The 16,964-nt window shown below is 39.4% G+C and overlaps 1 protein-coding gene across 3 annotated transcripts in view; it reads right to left on the bottom strand.

Annotated features, from left to right (window-relative positions):
- Nucleotides 1-738: 738 nt before the first annotated feature.
- LOC124137477 (protocadherin gamma-B5-like) overlaps nucleotides 739-16,964 on the bottom strand; it is a 51,555-nt gene continuing 35,329 nt past the window's right edge. For 2 of the 3 annotated variants that reach the window (XM_046503792.2, XM_048387996.1), the window contains 4 exons: nucleotides 11,105-13,932; nucleotides 3,148-3,261; nucleotides 2,743-2,866; nucleotides 739-1,316 (listed from right to left, as the gene is read on the bottom strand). In XM_046503792.2, the coding sequence (XP_046359748.2) occupies nucleotides 907-1,316; nucleotides 2,743-2,866; nucleotides 3,148-3,261; nucleotides 11,105-13,768 (3,312 nt within the window). In that variant the 5' untranslated portion in view covers nucleotides 13,769-13,932 and the 3' untranslated portion in view covers nucleotides 739-906. Of the gene's footprint in view, nucleotides 1,317-2,742; nucleotides 2,867-3,147; nucleotides 3,262-11,104; nucleotides 13,933-14,066; nucleotides 14,167-16,964 lie in introns of those variants that run through there. The other variant, XM_046503793.2, reaches the window with a different exon arrangement.

Below are 16,964 nucleotides of genomic sequence, written 5' to 3'. Positions count from 1 at the left end.
TTTCATAAATTGAAGTATTTTATTATTTGGATCATTTGTGAATGACGAATGTCTATGTACAAGGATGTATTTTAATGACACAGCTAACCAATATATCAACAACTCTGAAACAACAGACAAACTCAACAATTATCAACACATGTACAACAACCTCACACTGGGCAACTTACACGACAGTATTCATACTAGAAGCAAAAGTATCAATACTATATTTTATTTGTCAAACTTTCGATGGTGTAAGCATCGAGAGTTTTAACTACTAATGTAATGTCGTGTATGTTGCGAACCAATTTAAGATTGTCTAAACATTAAAATCCTGATTTGGAACAATTTACACATTTCGTATCGCAACTTTCACTATTCTAACTCGTCCTGACAGATTGTTCGCACCGAAGAATGTCGAAAGTTTCCGGAAATTACCGACCTGGTGTTCGGAGATTTTTTTATATCTCCGGTGGCTGCAAGAACTCTGTTTGTTTGGACTGTCACTTTATCAAATTAAAGTTTCATTGTCAACTACGGAACACTAAAAGCACTAAATTCTTGCATATGTGACGATCACAGCTTGGGGTATTCTCATATATAAGGCACGACCGAAAATACTGATTGATTACTTACTTATATGCAATATATTGTCTTTAAGTACACAAGAATATTCACAGGGTAATAATATCAGTGTCATATTGCATAAAATAAATATCCTTGGTCGGTATTGCAGTTCATTTTTCAATTTCATCATGACATGCATAACTGTATGCATGATGCATGCAGTGTGGCGCCCGTGAAACGATAGCTGCGATCTAGCACCTTTGTCAACACAAACTTATGCATGATGTGTTTTAATACGAACATATCACCAGAAACACAAAATTGCACTTTCATCCATTTGGTCGAAAAGTCGAAGCATTACACAAGGACGTCATTCATCCTGGGAATTATAATATCATTGGACAAGTGGTCATCGACGGTATAACTTCCCGACGTCGTCGTGTCGTCATCGTTGGCGTCGAAACTGAGGTTTCCATCGTCGGGGAACATTACTTGGGAATTCTGGGCATGACCGTTCACATAGAAAGGGCCATCGTTGAAATTGTCACTTTCCGTAAAATTTCGATCAACGGGAAGATCCGATTGGAATGTCACGTGCTTGGCAGGTCTTTGACTTGATGATCGAATACTGGACTGACTAGCATTCGGAGTTTTGTCGAAACCGAAAGTTCCTCCGAATGAATTGGTAGACAATTTGCCAAGTCCTTTCACATAGTCCGATGCTTTCTTTTGACGATACATTTGGCGGGAAGACATGGTTGTTGACACTGAAAACAACAAAAATAAATAACTTAAAAAAACATGAACAGAAAACATTTTCCTTTCACGAGGAGACAAACACAATTGAACTCATGTAACCCTAAAAGACTAACAGTTCGGAGCAGGAATATGACCGTTAATTTCCCATCTATGTTCAGTTTGTTTTCTTTTTCATTGCTGATTAGATTTCAACTCTACTGTTTATTAGTTCTTTTGATATTTTTTTAAAAGTGAGTGAGTGAGTGAGTGAGTGAGTGAGTGAGTTGAGTTTAATGCCGCTGTGAACATTTTCTTGCCAAAGTGAGAACCAGGTGAAGATTTTTCATTTTTAGGTTTTAAAGGTTTTTAACTTCATCATACAATAGAGTATTTAATTCTACCGAATGTCCGTGCATCTCAAATATATCTGTCCTATACTATTTTGAAGTGTGTGGAGGCTTATTCCCGGGTGTAGTAGTAGTTGTAATAATAACAATAACAATAATAACAATAACAATAACAACAACAACAACAATAACAATAACAACAACACTACTACTAATTGCGCAAAACATATTTTAGTAGGATTACATCATTACAAAAAAAGGAAAATAGTAAAAAGATCAATATTGTCCACAAAATCCAAAATCCCAGAAAACATTAATTTGACCTGTGGCTGACCAATGGCTGAAGAAGCCGTCCTCCAACGTCTAATGACAGTATTCACACAGCACATGCCTAATTGCCTGCCTCCATTAAGTGTCTCTCTGTTAATCCCTATTGGATTGTGCTGATCTGGTGGGGCTTCAATGGAACACCGACGTGATGATTAGCACGGGGATATGTCGTTAACGACAGTGACAACGCTTCGGTCAAATCTGACCTTTTCGTGATAATGACCACTGTAAGACATGCAATCTACATGCTTTTATTGATCGATCATAATGGTCACTCAGTGCGGTCAGTCAAGGAAAATGGAAGTCAAATCTGGACTTGCGGTTGACGTGGTCGGGAATATATTGTTGTCGTTAACGCTTGTTTAGTCGGGATTAGGCTAATGGGAATAGGCTGAGCGATTCGGTTACTTCTGGTTAATTATTGAAGTAAAAGAGTATTTTTGTTTCTCTATAAATAAATGCCACATGTTATAAGCAGTGGGAGTGAATCATAATTGTGCGAGCCAATGATTTTAGAATATAATACATTCAAGACACATTTTATCCGCGCCATAATGGTTTTCTCTGACGGATAAAGGTTCGATGTGGTAGCCTAGAGGTTAAAGCGTTCGCTCGTCACAGGTTCGATTCCAGTGCGTATATGTTTGGAGCCCATTTTAGGGTCCCCCGCCGTGATATTGCTGGAATATTGCTGAAAGCGGTGTAAAACCTCACTCACTCACTCATAAAGCGGCGTAACCGCTCACTCATTCGTTGGACGATTTTAAGGAGTACACACCTTTCTGAGTGACTGGGGATACGCGTCCGTGACTATCCTCGTCACTTCCGCCTCGACCACTGTCACTAGTAGTTGTCTCCCCTGAAGTATCGCTGTTGGCATCGTCGCTGCTGCGTCTTGGCATCTAAACACAAACGAAAATAACATCATTTTTTTTATTTAAATGATATAGACCCAAATTTCAGAAGGGGTAGAACGTGTTGCTTAACATTTAAGGTTCAATAGTTTGCCGAAACTAATACCGGGAACAGGAAAGGAATTCTGAAACGCTGTCTTTATTGTTAAAATTCAGAAAACAGTGTGACCATTGGACAAGTTTTAGATAATAAAGATATGCGTTAAATCAAAGAATTTCAATAAAACGGTCACTTTACAGACAAAGAAATAAAGAAAGTGTGTACTTACATTAGAATCGACGCCATGCATTCTAAGGAGATCCTTGTGAATCTTGAGCGCCGTCGACCACTCGTCTGCCGTGGTGTTGCCCGGATACATGCCGTCATCGCCAGGCTGGGTGCTCTGTAAACAAAAAACGGTAAATCAAGAACCGGATAGATGTAGACTTGATCAATAACATAACACTATTAGGATTGTAACAAATACTGTCAAGCTGAAACCATAAGACCGTGGTCGGGGTGGGGGGTGATTACTCCTTCAGTTCAGATCGACAGACTTATACGAACAACCGTTAAGGGTCGAGGAAGTTCACATGCCATTAATACCAGGAGATTCTCTTATATAGCACAATTCTTTCTCACTGGAAAAAACCATCAAATATGAACTTTATTCATTCAGTATTTTAGGCCACAGGCCCATCATACAATGGTACTACAGTCGTAGTCAGTTTGCTCCTAATACATATCCCTTTATATATATAAACATAGGTTTTTGAAGCATCAATTAAAACCCAGCAATATTTGTTTTGAAGACACATCGACTGATGTCACTGAAACTCCGAGCGAACAGGGAGACCCATCCAGACATTCCGGTCGATATGTTGATAAACGCCGACTTACATACAAAATACATTCCTCCGTAACAAAGATTGGTACATCCGGAAATGTGTTAATCCGGTAGTATATTTATCATTTCGGATTAACGGGTTTTTATTGCCTATGTATAATTTAGATTTCATAAGCAGGGAGTCTCACGTGGTCATAAAAGATGCCTTCAGTGCAAAATTAGTACCGGAAATAAAGCCATAAAACAACTAGTACGTACCGGAAAAAGGCATATATACAGTATATGTGGGGGTTGGTTGGGTACGTTTTTCCCCAACTGCTTTCGTCTCGTGTTACTAAAATCGGTTTTGCTTTTTTTGGCTATGCATGCCTCCATTCAGTCTCAAATGTCAACGCCGGGCAATCAGCTCGAGCAATCGCATCTTGCCTAACATCTCGAGTATTTTGCGCAACTGTTGGAAACTTCCGAGAGTCAATTTCAAGACATGTGATGTTTATCCTACAGATAAAGTTTGTGAAAGGGGGAAAATATTATCACAAGCCAGGATTTGTCTAATAATACGAGCAAAGCGTTTGAAATTTACACAACGTAATACACCCGTCCACCCGCTCCCATAGGCGGTTCGAATTCTACATTCGTCAAGAACAAAAATCCAATTTGTCAAGCCAGTGCTAAGATTTAGTCCTTACAAAGTGTTCATTAACCGTGAAATTGAAATACAAGGCCGAATAGATGTCTTAGCACAGTGTTGGTATGTACTCAATTTCCTTTTCGTGTCGCTATCGGAAATTATGTCATTAGGGGGTTGATTTGTCGGAAGAATTGGCGCTGTTGAAGATAAGATTGCCCCGTATCCCACCCGAGGGAAGGTCACGAAATATCCCAAATATCCACACACCCTATTGGGGTGTAATCGTGTGATATACTCATACACCTTCATCGTGTAATATGTTTACTTTGACCTATCCCTGTGAAGCTAGTCTTTGTTAAACTTTGCGTAACGGTAAAATGATACTTGATCCGTGTGAATATGTCATGGAATGGGCAACGTCCGATCTGTTTCGTAACAATTAGTCTCTCAGACTAATGGAAGATTTTGTCTATGTGTTATTGAAATACTTAAATGTTGAGGTTTGTGTAAGTTTGTAAATTATTTGTTTATAACAGACATGGTCAGCTGAGATCATCTTAAAACAAAATGAATTTCTTAAATCTGTGAACATTCTGTCTCATTCATGCCTGAGGTTTTTTTTATCACTGTTGTGCATGTCCAATATACCTTGATCTTGTTAAACAGAGTTTTTGACACAAGAAATAATAACTTCTATTACCGTATGCACCGATGACGAAGATGTTCAATTTAGAATCTTGCATAGGTTTCTTTACTTATTATTAGAATTATAAACTGACGAGTAAAAGAAAGCATAACTTGAAAATTGGAATTGACGAAAAAATTACAAAAGTTATCAAAACTGTACTAGACTGAAAACAGTCGCCGAAACACTGTCCAAAACACAACCATAACACCCGTAAATACATAACCATTTCTTGATTGTTTTCATTTTTAACCACTATCAAACATGGGCGCATACTTTATTTTGCCTGGCAGCTTGGTATTAAACCTATGTTATCTAATAACAGTTATGGGCTATGTATATTTACATATATCATAATTGGCTTCTAATAATGAATACTTCACAACATATTTACTAAACGAACTTTGTGCATGTCTTTTATAACACGAATAGAACTCAATAAACTTGTAAGCTGGTGATTTTTCACGATAATATTTTGGCAAATGATGGGATCTTCACTCAGAGGGTACGTGAATACCAAGTGGTATTATTAAACATATTAAATTACCAGGTAAAGTTAAATAAATAATATTTGAGACCATACCCACATGTACATAATAGTACACTTCTTGAGCAAAACAGTTTCCACGAAAATTTAAACATGAGAAAGTAAAGTAATACAACTTGAAAACACATACTCATAATAGTACACTTCTAAAAGAAATATAGAACAACGCCAGAAATTAACCAGTCTCCATTATCGGACGAAACAGACTCCACTGGGTGTTGAAGGCAAAACTAGTAGTAAAATATTATGAATTGATCACTGAAGAACGTTTCAAAAGTTTATTGAGAAACACATATGGAAGTAAAGTTGTACAATTTAAAATTTAAGCATGTGGTGAATGTGTACCTAACAACCCTGTGCTGAAATAACACAGTATAGTGCATGTCGTTAAGTTATGGTAATTTATGACAATCCTTATCTTAGGTGCTAGCCATTTTATGAAGACGTATTCCTTTACGTGTTTAATTTGGATATAATGTGTCAACGTTTGAAGAAACTGCCAAGAAATATTATGATTAATACAGTTTATCTCAATATACCTATCAAGTTATTACACGTTGTCTGATGAAGATAGCGAGGTGTCTTTAATATATTCTTGTCGCTCACAACCAGCTTATTCAAAGAGGCAAGGGTTAAATGAGGCGTGCGGTGCCATATCATTAACGCTTGTTTAGGCCGGTTGGGTCAGTGGGTGGTAAGTCTTAGCATGTACAGAGTGAGTGAGTGAGTGAATATTGCTTAACGCCGCATCAGCAATTTTGCAGCTATTCGCGGCGATAGCATGTACAGAAGCTATACGGGTCTTGTGACCAGAAACGTTTGAGATTTAGGAAACGTCTCAGTGATTTCATATACGAAGCTATTCGCTTAATATGTAAGGGTAATTTTGAAGAAGGATATTATCAAGCGCATGACAATACTGTAAAATTTAGAAATACAATCCATCAGATGGCGTAGCGCATGCCCCGTAATAGTAATAACAGTAAACAACATTATTTATGTTGTATGTATTATCTGGATGGTTTTATTTCATTTTGCTGTTTTGTATAATGCTTTTCACACTCAACTTACTGGTTTCAAATTCTATACATATATTCTCCAAAATGTTTGTTTCAAATATCTGAAAATCGTTACACAATCAACAACAAAATCCCAGCTAACGATCGCAACATCAGCTGTGCAATCTACAAGAAGCCATGTCTGTTGCATCACGCCGACACTCGAGATGTCTATTGCTGACAATGCTTGTCAATTTCATCTATCTGCGTAATTAACCTAGAAATGTCGTAACGAGCGTCAATCAAAATGTTTGATCTACGAAATCGAACACTTATGCTCTCAGCTCCCGTGTCGTCAACACTGTAGGTAAGAGGGTCTGGTTTTCCGCCCGAGGGTGGGGGTACGAGGCAGGGGGCGGTGGAAGGGGGGACGTTAACGAAGCATAGGCAATGTCGTGTATCTATGTAATTAATTGCAGAAACAGACTCGTCGGTTGTGTAAGATGATGTTAATATCAATACTGAAGCCCTGGGTGGTCGCAAATGCATTAGATGTAATCTGCGATATCCCATCAGCATTTGTTAACGACAATTTTGTTTATTTTAACGCGCGGAACGCTGAGGTAAGAGATTGTCGAACATGCTGGTTACATGATAAGATGGTATCGAATTACTTTAATCACAAGCAGCTGATATCTTCGTCTGATAGTCTCCTTTCGTCCATGATATTTAATATTTTTTAGGTTTTATTTCCATTTTGTAAATAAAAAATAGAATTGAAAATTTTGAAACTTAAACAACTTTTCTAAATAAAACTATAGTTAAAAATGGAAATAAAAATCTTCTATAGAAAATAAGAACTGGGTTTTATTTCAACATCGCGTGTGGACAGTAATTATTTTAATTCTTTACAATAACATATACTCGGTATATCTCGCTCGGTGTTGTTGTAAGGATTATTAGTTGTCAATCAAGTTTAATTTGTTTTACAATTAACATGGTTCGTTGGCATTATGTTATTACATACATGCACTGAGTGCTCGTTGAGACAAAGAATAAATCTGTTTAGATAATCGCCCCAGGCATGTGCTATTGACAACTCAGGTCGACTATTTACTTGCTTATCATTATGTTTACCTTAACAGCACATGCCATTTTTTGACAACATGTCAAACCATGTTTTTAATAAAAACAGTATGACAGAAGTGTGATTTAACATTATTTTGTAGATTAGAGAAGATCAAACTAATGGTATTTTTCAATTCAGTTTCAGATTACATTTAATATCACAAGAAGCGTCACTCGCCGAGAAGACGTTTTTTTTTAATTTACAGCCTACACATGTTTTTCTTAAAGCACGATGTCAGTTGGATATCGCTCGAAATTTATCGTTGATAATATATATCTATCAGCTTACTTTCTCAGGGCCTAAAGTGCCGAGAGGGGAGATAAAATTTGACAATACGCTTCGTCTCGGTGACTTTTCCTTCCCCCTAAGACGCTCTTATCATCAATATCCCCTTCAAAATCTTGTATTCCCCTACTATCAGAGCTCGACAAAGACCCCTGGGCAGTGCTTTGTGAAGCGACGCCTCTTACCCCGTTCAGAGCGCTGAATGTCAAATATTTGGGTGTCGAGGAGATGAAATGAAAGAGACATGCACAAGGATGGACAAGCAGCGGGTGAAAAGTCTGTTCTTGTCGAAACGAACACAAGTATTTGTCGTCCTGGCCATTAAAATACCCCCTTTCACATGAAATGTACAAGCGTCAATTTCACTGAAAGAAACACCACATAACATGTGACGGACAGCGAAGGCTTACACAGTGTCTGTATGTTCGGGTTTTAATCACCCTTCCCCACAAGAGGAAATAAAAGAACATGTTTTATTGGTTTTATGATCGGGAAGACGGCCCTTGGTTATTTACTGTTGTAGTTTTATGCAGTGGCTGGATTATGAGATTCTTGTCAATGACATCTTTTACCCGAGAATGAAAGTGATCTCGAAGCGTGAAATATAACAATAAATTTTCCACAATAGAATTACACCCTCGACCTAGTTCTTTGTCAATAAACATTTCATAAAGTGTGATCTTAAGAGAATTTTATGGAAAAATATATTCCTTGTAAAGTGATCGTAATAAAGATATGCGTTTTACATTGAGTCTATGAAGCGATGTTTCAAATGTTAATGTTTTTGCAGAAATTAAAGTTTCACCCCCGTTGATATATCATAAACTTCATGGACTCGTTTAATCCAGAGGATTGTTGAAAGTTTATGACATATTATTCATACGAATATGATCATTGCTCTAGAACTTTATGATCCTTTCAATAAAACCTTGAATTACTAGAATAGAAACTGAATGACCAATACTTACAGAGAATATCAATGGCTATTCTACAGCAGAACTAACAGATACATATTTTCATGTGTTAAAAATTACTGACATTATGCTGAAAATAGGATTTTACTATCAGTTTGAATGTGATGTAATTAAGTACACATAACTTAAGTAACGAAATCAAGCGAATACGATGACTGAGAGTTCAATCTCAAATTAAGGAAAATGTGTTTGTTTTATTTTGTACGAATCTATTCAAAGTTAAAGTTTTATTACCGACAGATCGTAAAACCGAGGTCTAAACAAACACTGTGCGTAATATGGGGGGCCGATATTGGATGCGAAGTCACAGATAATGAAACCTTTGAAGGAAAAGTTCTTGAGGTATGTGCAAATATTTTAAAGGTCAACCACAGGAATATATAACTATTGAAGGACCATTTCCTCCCCCTTAGGGCCTTTATTTGACCACCGCTGACCACCACGATGACCAATTCATTGGCTCATCGAAAAATTGTTACTTTGAAAGTCAAACGCCTGAGCCTGTTTGCTCGGCCCCATGAAGCACACAACAATTGGGTAATCTTTAAGTGGGCAAACTGCTCTAGCCCTCATTTATGTTAAAATTGTGTAACATAGCGCACAAGCTGAAGTAGGGTTGATGGAGAATTCACAGTATGTTTTCTTTCGCTGTGTCAATCTGCTCCCGCGGTAGAGATGAAAGGGCTTGTCATTAAGTATTGCACTAAAAGGTGTTTGTAGTTACAGAAGAATGGACTTTGAGGATTGGGAAAGAATGAGGTGTTTATATGGTAGATTACCCCTGGCCTGATGCAATATTAATGCATTTGCTACTGGACAATGGAACAGATTAAGCTGCCATAAAACAGTCGGGGGGTAATATTGTTGAAATGGATGGTAGTGTGTTGTCGCTATTTGGATTTGTTGGATTGATTAAGTTGATTGATACGCCTAGGAGGGAAATATATATATTTCATGCCGAGATGTTGTTTATCTTACAGATAGAGACGAGGCTATTAAGATACACTGACAAATGATTGAATGAAATATACACGTTTTTATCTTTTCTAGAGCGGGTGAATTTCAACAGATGCCACATTTCTCATCACAGAACCTCCACCCATGCAGAGTGTAGATCCAATTCAACAGCACTTCCCATGAAGAAATAATGTGAATACATGTATATGACTGCATTCAGATTACCTATTCATATACAAAATGCCATACTGTGAACAATAGAAAATATTTGATTTATTCATGAAATGTATATGGTATATTTACTTATGGAACATATTGGGACTTCATAAGGTCACGCTTCTATGTCACGTGACCTAGACTGCGGTACTAATTACAAAGAGCCAGACTAGTTAAATCCCCCATGTCCGCAGGGGACAGAGACATGTCTATATTCTGATATCGACAATGTAATCAACGTCGCTGCATAACGCCTACATTGGAGTTTGATTGACACCAAGGTGTAGATTTCCTAATATGTGATATACGCAGGTAATACACAGGAGCGGGATGAAGTAATATAACGGAATTAGTTGTGTAGATGGTGGCAAAAATATTTTATATAGACATAATTATGACATGTTAGTTTAGTAAACACCTAAGTTAGAGAATCATCAAACTCGTTTTCAATAAGGACTTAGGAGTACATAATAACGAGAACGATTAAATAGATGAATATTTGAGAAATAATAATTTAATCTCAAGAAATGTGAAGGTCTGCTGTTGGAAAACGAGATGAATATGAGAAACTAGGACTCTCTGTCAACACTTTTTTCATTCCCCAAACGTGCAGTATTATGATATGATCACGTGATTGTATTGTCTTGTGATTTTGTTAAAACTCACCCCTCCCCTTTGGCATAAGCAATGTTACTTATCTCATGCTAATATTATACCCCACAGATATGTAATTTGGAATGTATAGTTAGAGATGTGGCCGATCTTCAAGATAAGAATATATCCCGTCAACATTGTTCGAGATAATGAGAGTGTATATCTGTCAACCGACTAATAATGTCAAAATGCGCAGTGTCACATTTTCAACTGTTTAATACTCAGGTCATGTCGAAGAAGCGGAATTTTTGATACTGACATGTTTTACATCTAATCTGACAGATATTTATATAATAGATTTATAGATATATAAATATATTTACCTGAGTGCCATCTCCGGGTCCCAGTATTAGCTTGCCATGGCTGTCTATAGACATGTGACTGGACACCTGGGAGTCGAAGGAGACGTCGTTGCGGATGACGATGGCGTCGAGCGTCTTCACCTTAACCTCATCGTTTTCAGCAGGGATGGGGTGCTGTGGTACCGAGTCCCCCCGGGGAGTCTTCCTTGCCCGGTCCGCCCGCTTTATAATGAGGATCGTGACAATGACTACCACGGTGACGATGCCAGTGAGGCTGCCAAGGATGACGACAACGATGGCGTTTTCCTCCGTCATACCGGTGCTTTCGTAATAAGTTTCATTGCTGGCAAAAATGTGAACCTCAAGCGTAGCATTCGAGCTCAACTGTGGAATCCCTTGATCAGTGACGATGATAACCATTCGGTATTTTCCGACATCTTCCTCTGATAATTTTCTTTTCAGAAGCAACTCCCCCGTGTTGCTATTGATACCAAACGTGTCCGTCTCCTCCCCAGCGTTTGTCTCTGGACCCTCCCAAGTTGGGGGGACCCGGCGTTGCCCCCTGGCGACGTAGAACTGAAAACGAGCGTTGATCCCTTCATCAGAATCATTAGCAACAACGGATAGAAGAGGTGATCCGGGGCTTGTGTGGTAGGGGATCGCGATTGACGAGTTGGCAGGATTGGGAGATTGTATCTTCGGCGGATTGTCATTTTCATCACCGACTTCTACTACGACTGTAGTTGAGCTACTTAGAACGGGCACCCCATTGTCCTTTGCCCATACCTTAACCTGAAATTCCTTGACCATCTCGCGGTCCAAACGCCGGGTAGTACGCAGCTGACCACCGGGTAAGATTTCAATCGGAGGGTCATCGGAATTGTCATCAATGCTGTACATGACTTCGCCATTCAGCCCGGTATCAAGATCCAAAGCATGAACTTTGTCAATTTCAGTCCCAGGTGCGCGGTTCTCCATAACCTTGAACTTGTACAGATTGGACTGAAAGCTTGGCGCCACGTCATTGACGTCATCCACGGTAATCATTAACGTCGCTGTCGCGTTTCTCGGAGGATAACCTCTATCTCGAGCTACAATTGGGACAGCCATTTTGGGCATAAATTCCCTATCGAATTCGATAGCAGATATCACTTCCCCAGTTTGCAATACTTTCAGTCCCATTTTATCAGCGTAGGGTATAATATAGTCGATTTCCCCGTTCGAGCCTGAATCTTTATCACTGGCTCGAACTCTTGTTATCACGACCCCTTTGACATTCTCGACTACAGAAGCGGTGTACACGTCTTTACTAAACACAGGCGAGTTGTCGTTCTCGTCCTTGACAAGCACCGTGAAATTGATGGTAGTGTTAAGGGGAGGATTTCCTGCGTCCTGACACGTCACCGTGACGAAATGCTCCTTCATCACCTCGCTGTTCAACGGCCTCACGACGATGACCTTATATTCATTAACGTCCAGTCCTTGTAGTTCGAACATCTCGCTGATGATGTCGCACCGAATTATCCCATTCCTGCCAGAATCAAGGTCAAGGACAGCAATATGGGCGACTACGGTGCCCGGTTGAGCATATTCCGATACCAAACCCCCATACAGCAGATTAAGGTTGATGGATGGTGGGCTATTGATAGTGTCTTCAACATATATCTCAACGGCAGCTTGAGATATTAAAGGCGGACTCCCACCATCTATACATTCGACGTAAAACTTAAACCTTTCTCCCTGGGCTCCTTCAAGAGAAGAGACAACAGTTACCTCCCCTGTTGTGGCGTTGACGTCGAAGTAGCGTTTCACGTTACCCGCTTGTAATGGGCTGAACCTGTAGTAGGCAACGCCGTTCTCGGGGATGTCTACGTCCGTTGCCGTCACCCTGAATATTGCCGTTTTTTCCAAAGTCGTTTCTCGCACCGTGACGTTGTAAGAAGCGGGGGAGAAAACGGGAGCGTTGTCGTTGACGTCAATAACGTCGACCTTCACGTTGACACTGCCGGTGGAGGTGGGGTTTCCGCCGTCTTTTGCAAAGATTATGATTTGATAACTGCTAGCAGCTTCTCTGTCCAGCGTTCGCCTTACAACGAGGCTGACGATAGTTCCTCCATCCAAACGGCTGACCACGTGTAGAGTAAATGGGCTGTCATAGGGGGTTAGTTCATAACTCTGGAGCGAGTTGTTTCCAATGTCTCTATCAACTGCCCCATCAATAGCCAAAGATGAGTTCACGGAAACAGCTTCAGATATTTCCAAAGCTATGGATGCTTTCGGGAAAATGGGCTTATTGTCATTGATATCTTGTAGATAGACACTTGTCCATATCTTTCGGAAGTATTGACTTGTCGATGATTGAACTGCCACTTCTAGATCCAACACACACTGAAAGGAGAATCCACATATATCTTCCCTGTCGAGCTTCACAGCCGTGTAGATTTCACCTGTCGTGTTGTGAATTGTAAACAAGGCACTGTACGGGTACCCCTGCGTGAGGAAGCTGTATCGAAGAGTTCTCATCGCATCGTCAGATAATGCTGATTGCAAATCAGTGGCATCAGATATACTTCCTACATACGTTCCAGCCTTCTGTTCCTCGTCTATCCGAAATGTCAAATCTTGACTGACACATGTAGATATCAACACAGTTGTCAATATCACGACATACATCTTCAAACCCATATTGACCGCTTCACAGTTATCCCACTCGAATCATAATCCACGAAATGGACAACACTGGTAGAATCTTGTTAATATCCCTCTGATGACGTCTCCGGAGCTTGTGTATTTCCTTGTGTCAACATACAGCTGAGGTCTATTTCCCTGGAGATCTTGTCGATTTCAACCTGTAACACAAGAGACACACTTTAGAGAAACCGTGTTTGCTGCCAGATCACTCCACGATAATTTGGTTTTTCTGTAGCTCCTCTAAACATGAAAAGGGATCTAATGTAGTTTGTAAATCTCTGTCCAAACTCACAACGAACAACTACCAAACATGCCTCTATGACTCTGGGTATCCGTGTCTGTCACAAACTCATCTCTCCTTGCCCACGCCTCGCGCTACTATCAACACAACCACGGTGTTTCAATGTGCCATGATCATGTTTACAGCTCCTGTATAAAGCCCAAACCACGCCCCCTTGCCAATCAACCAATCATAGCCTATCAGCTACTGACTCGCGCCGCAGGGAGCGCGCTTTTCTGACAATGAATGGATTCTCTGCTTTAGCAGTTACTTCCCTTTGCCATAAGATTGATGTGCTTGAACAGTGTTATTCAAGTTAATTCATCAAGCATGAAATTTGTTATTTTTGCTGTTAGCAGAGGAAGGTCATTGTATAAACATAATATTTGCACACGACTAGCAGTTTTGACAAGTGTGAAAACAAATATAATTCGTTTAGTCGGGAAAGGGTTTCCATAATCCAAATGTTTTCTTGAACAATGAACATGTGTTCTTACCACATGTAAGTTATTATTGTTTAGAAGAAAGGAGACATGCTTAAATTAATGTGACTAAGCGGCGTTGACGATAAATGATATAAAGTTTACCATTTTAGATAGACAAGTTAAAAATATACTAAACCTAATCTATGTGTGAAATACCCTTGCAGGCAATTTTGTTAAGGCATGTTGATTGAATAAACAACAACAACAATAATGAAAAAAATAACAATAAAAGGTGTAAGAATAAGAGTATCGACTACTACTACTACTCCCGTGAATATCCCGTGAGTCCTTCAGAAACCCATGCTTTCCGCAAAAGGTGGCTATGCTTGTCGTAAGAGGCGACTAACTGGATCGGGTGGTCAGGCTCGCTGACTTGCAATTGGTTGATGCATGCCATCGTATCCTAATTGCGTAGATCGGTTCTCATAATGTCAATCACTGGATCTACTACTACTACTACTACTACTACTACTACTAGTACTAGTAGTAGTAAGTGTGGGTAGTCTTGTAGTTAAAACGCTCGCCCGTCACTCCGACGTCCCGGGCTCGGTTTCCCATATGGGTACAATGTAGGAAATCAAGTTCTGTATATTGCTGGACTATTGTTAAAATCAGGCCTTCTCATACATAGTTTATACTGGCACTGATAACGAAGACAAAGAGTCAAACAGATTCCGACCGACAAACCACTAACGTATCACACGGTCAGTTATGATTCCTACAGCAGTGATGACGTAATGTTATTCGTCATTAGCTGGGGCTCCTCCCCAAAGGCCTGCTGTGTTGATGTGTTGATAAGTATGGACTATGGACTGATAATAAGGACAGGCAGTTCATGCGGTGTGAAGCCAAACAATGGTATCAGGCTTTCATCAATATTTTTTCACATTATTGATGTACACTTGTTAGTGGTGATAATCATGCATCGTCTATCACCTATCATTGTTACGTGGGTAAGAGCATTGCGACATTGTGTAACAGACAACTGTAGATGATTGGACAATGAAAGACAAGATGATGGTGATAATTGTGTTTATTAATGCGGACAACACCATTTCTATTCATTCATTCATTCATTCATTTGTAAGAGGAGTGTGTATTCGTTCGTTCGTTCGCTTTTGTAAGAGGAGTGTGTTGTCAGGTTGGGTGAAATAAGGCTGAAATACTACTGATACTGTATTTTTCAACAGAATATTTAGATTCTGATAACCTGTAGGGCCTAGGGTAAATAAAGGACTGGATTAAGTGCGGTGTTACACAACATCGTTCGTTAATTCGTTTCAGGGATGAACAACACATGCTATTTTAACCCCATCAGCCACTGTGGTATATATGTAATATATTGTCTTAGACGTACACCTCGCATACTCAGCTAGATGCTAAAACTCATCAAACAGCTTCACACAAAAGATACACCAATTACCATTAGTCGAGATAATCCTCTAATCCGCTAAGCCTGTCAATCTTTATCTATCGGCTGTAAATTACCGTTAGTCATCAAAGGCGATAGATGTACGCATACACCTCTCACTATCACTCAAAGACACGCGCGCGTCCCTCGAGAGTTATAGGGCTATCTGGATACCCGGAAGAGTCTAGGTCCCCCTTTTGTTTAAGGGGGATTATGTCATCATGTCTGCTGAGAATCTTACACCTTTTAGACCCTTGAGTGCAGTTAAAGGATTAGGTCTGTAATAGCAGAGTAATTCTCTCGTGCTGAATTTAATAAAACATCATAAACGGGAGGTCATAAATATCTTTACTTTGACACTTATCCTCGACTATGTGACACTTGCTGATTTTTTCGAATTCTCAGTAAGGAAACATACATATTTACATATATATTCTAGTTGAGATGTATTACATTGTACACAAGATAAAATGGGTAAAACATCGCTCAAGATAATACAATCTAAACAAAAATCTTCGAAAAATATATATTGTAGTATCGCTAATCTCCACGTGTCCAAAAAAGAGTGCCGTTAAAGAAAGCATGTCTTCGTACGTTTCTTTATTCAAGGTGCGTGTGATATCCTGTAACATAACCATTGCACGTGTCCTAATGTGCCATTCACTATGCCTAACGGTAATTGCCTATATTCATAAAGTGAAGTGGCACTGATCCTATGCCACGTAAGGCAGAGTCCAGCTCATATAACGAAGCACCAAGTGCCAATGTCCGAGAATCTCCGACAATGAACACCCCAGTGGGCACTTCACTGATGTATTCAAAGCTTCATAAATCGTTGTTTACTCTAGATGTCATCTCAAGTTACCCATGTTCTCGAGTGCCTCATTATACCCTATACATTTTCCTTTTTCGCGGCTGGGTTTAAGCCAGTCTGATTTCCATATCGGATAATTACCCATAATTGTCCCTCTCAGACGTAACCGAGTGGTCATTTGTAGAAAGACGTCACCTGAC

This window comes from Haliotis rufescens, unplaced genomic scaffold, assembly GCF_023055435.1.
Source record: "Haliotis rufescens isolate VD_foot unplaced genomic scaffold, xgHalRufe1.0.p SCAF_7, whole genome shotgun sequence".
Taxonomy (NCBI): Eukaryota; Metazoa; Mollusca; class Gastropoda; order Lepetellida; family Haliotidae; genus Haliotis; species Haliotis rufescens.
This window is presented reverse-complemented; position numbering and strand designations above follow the sequence as displayed.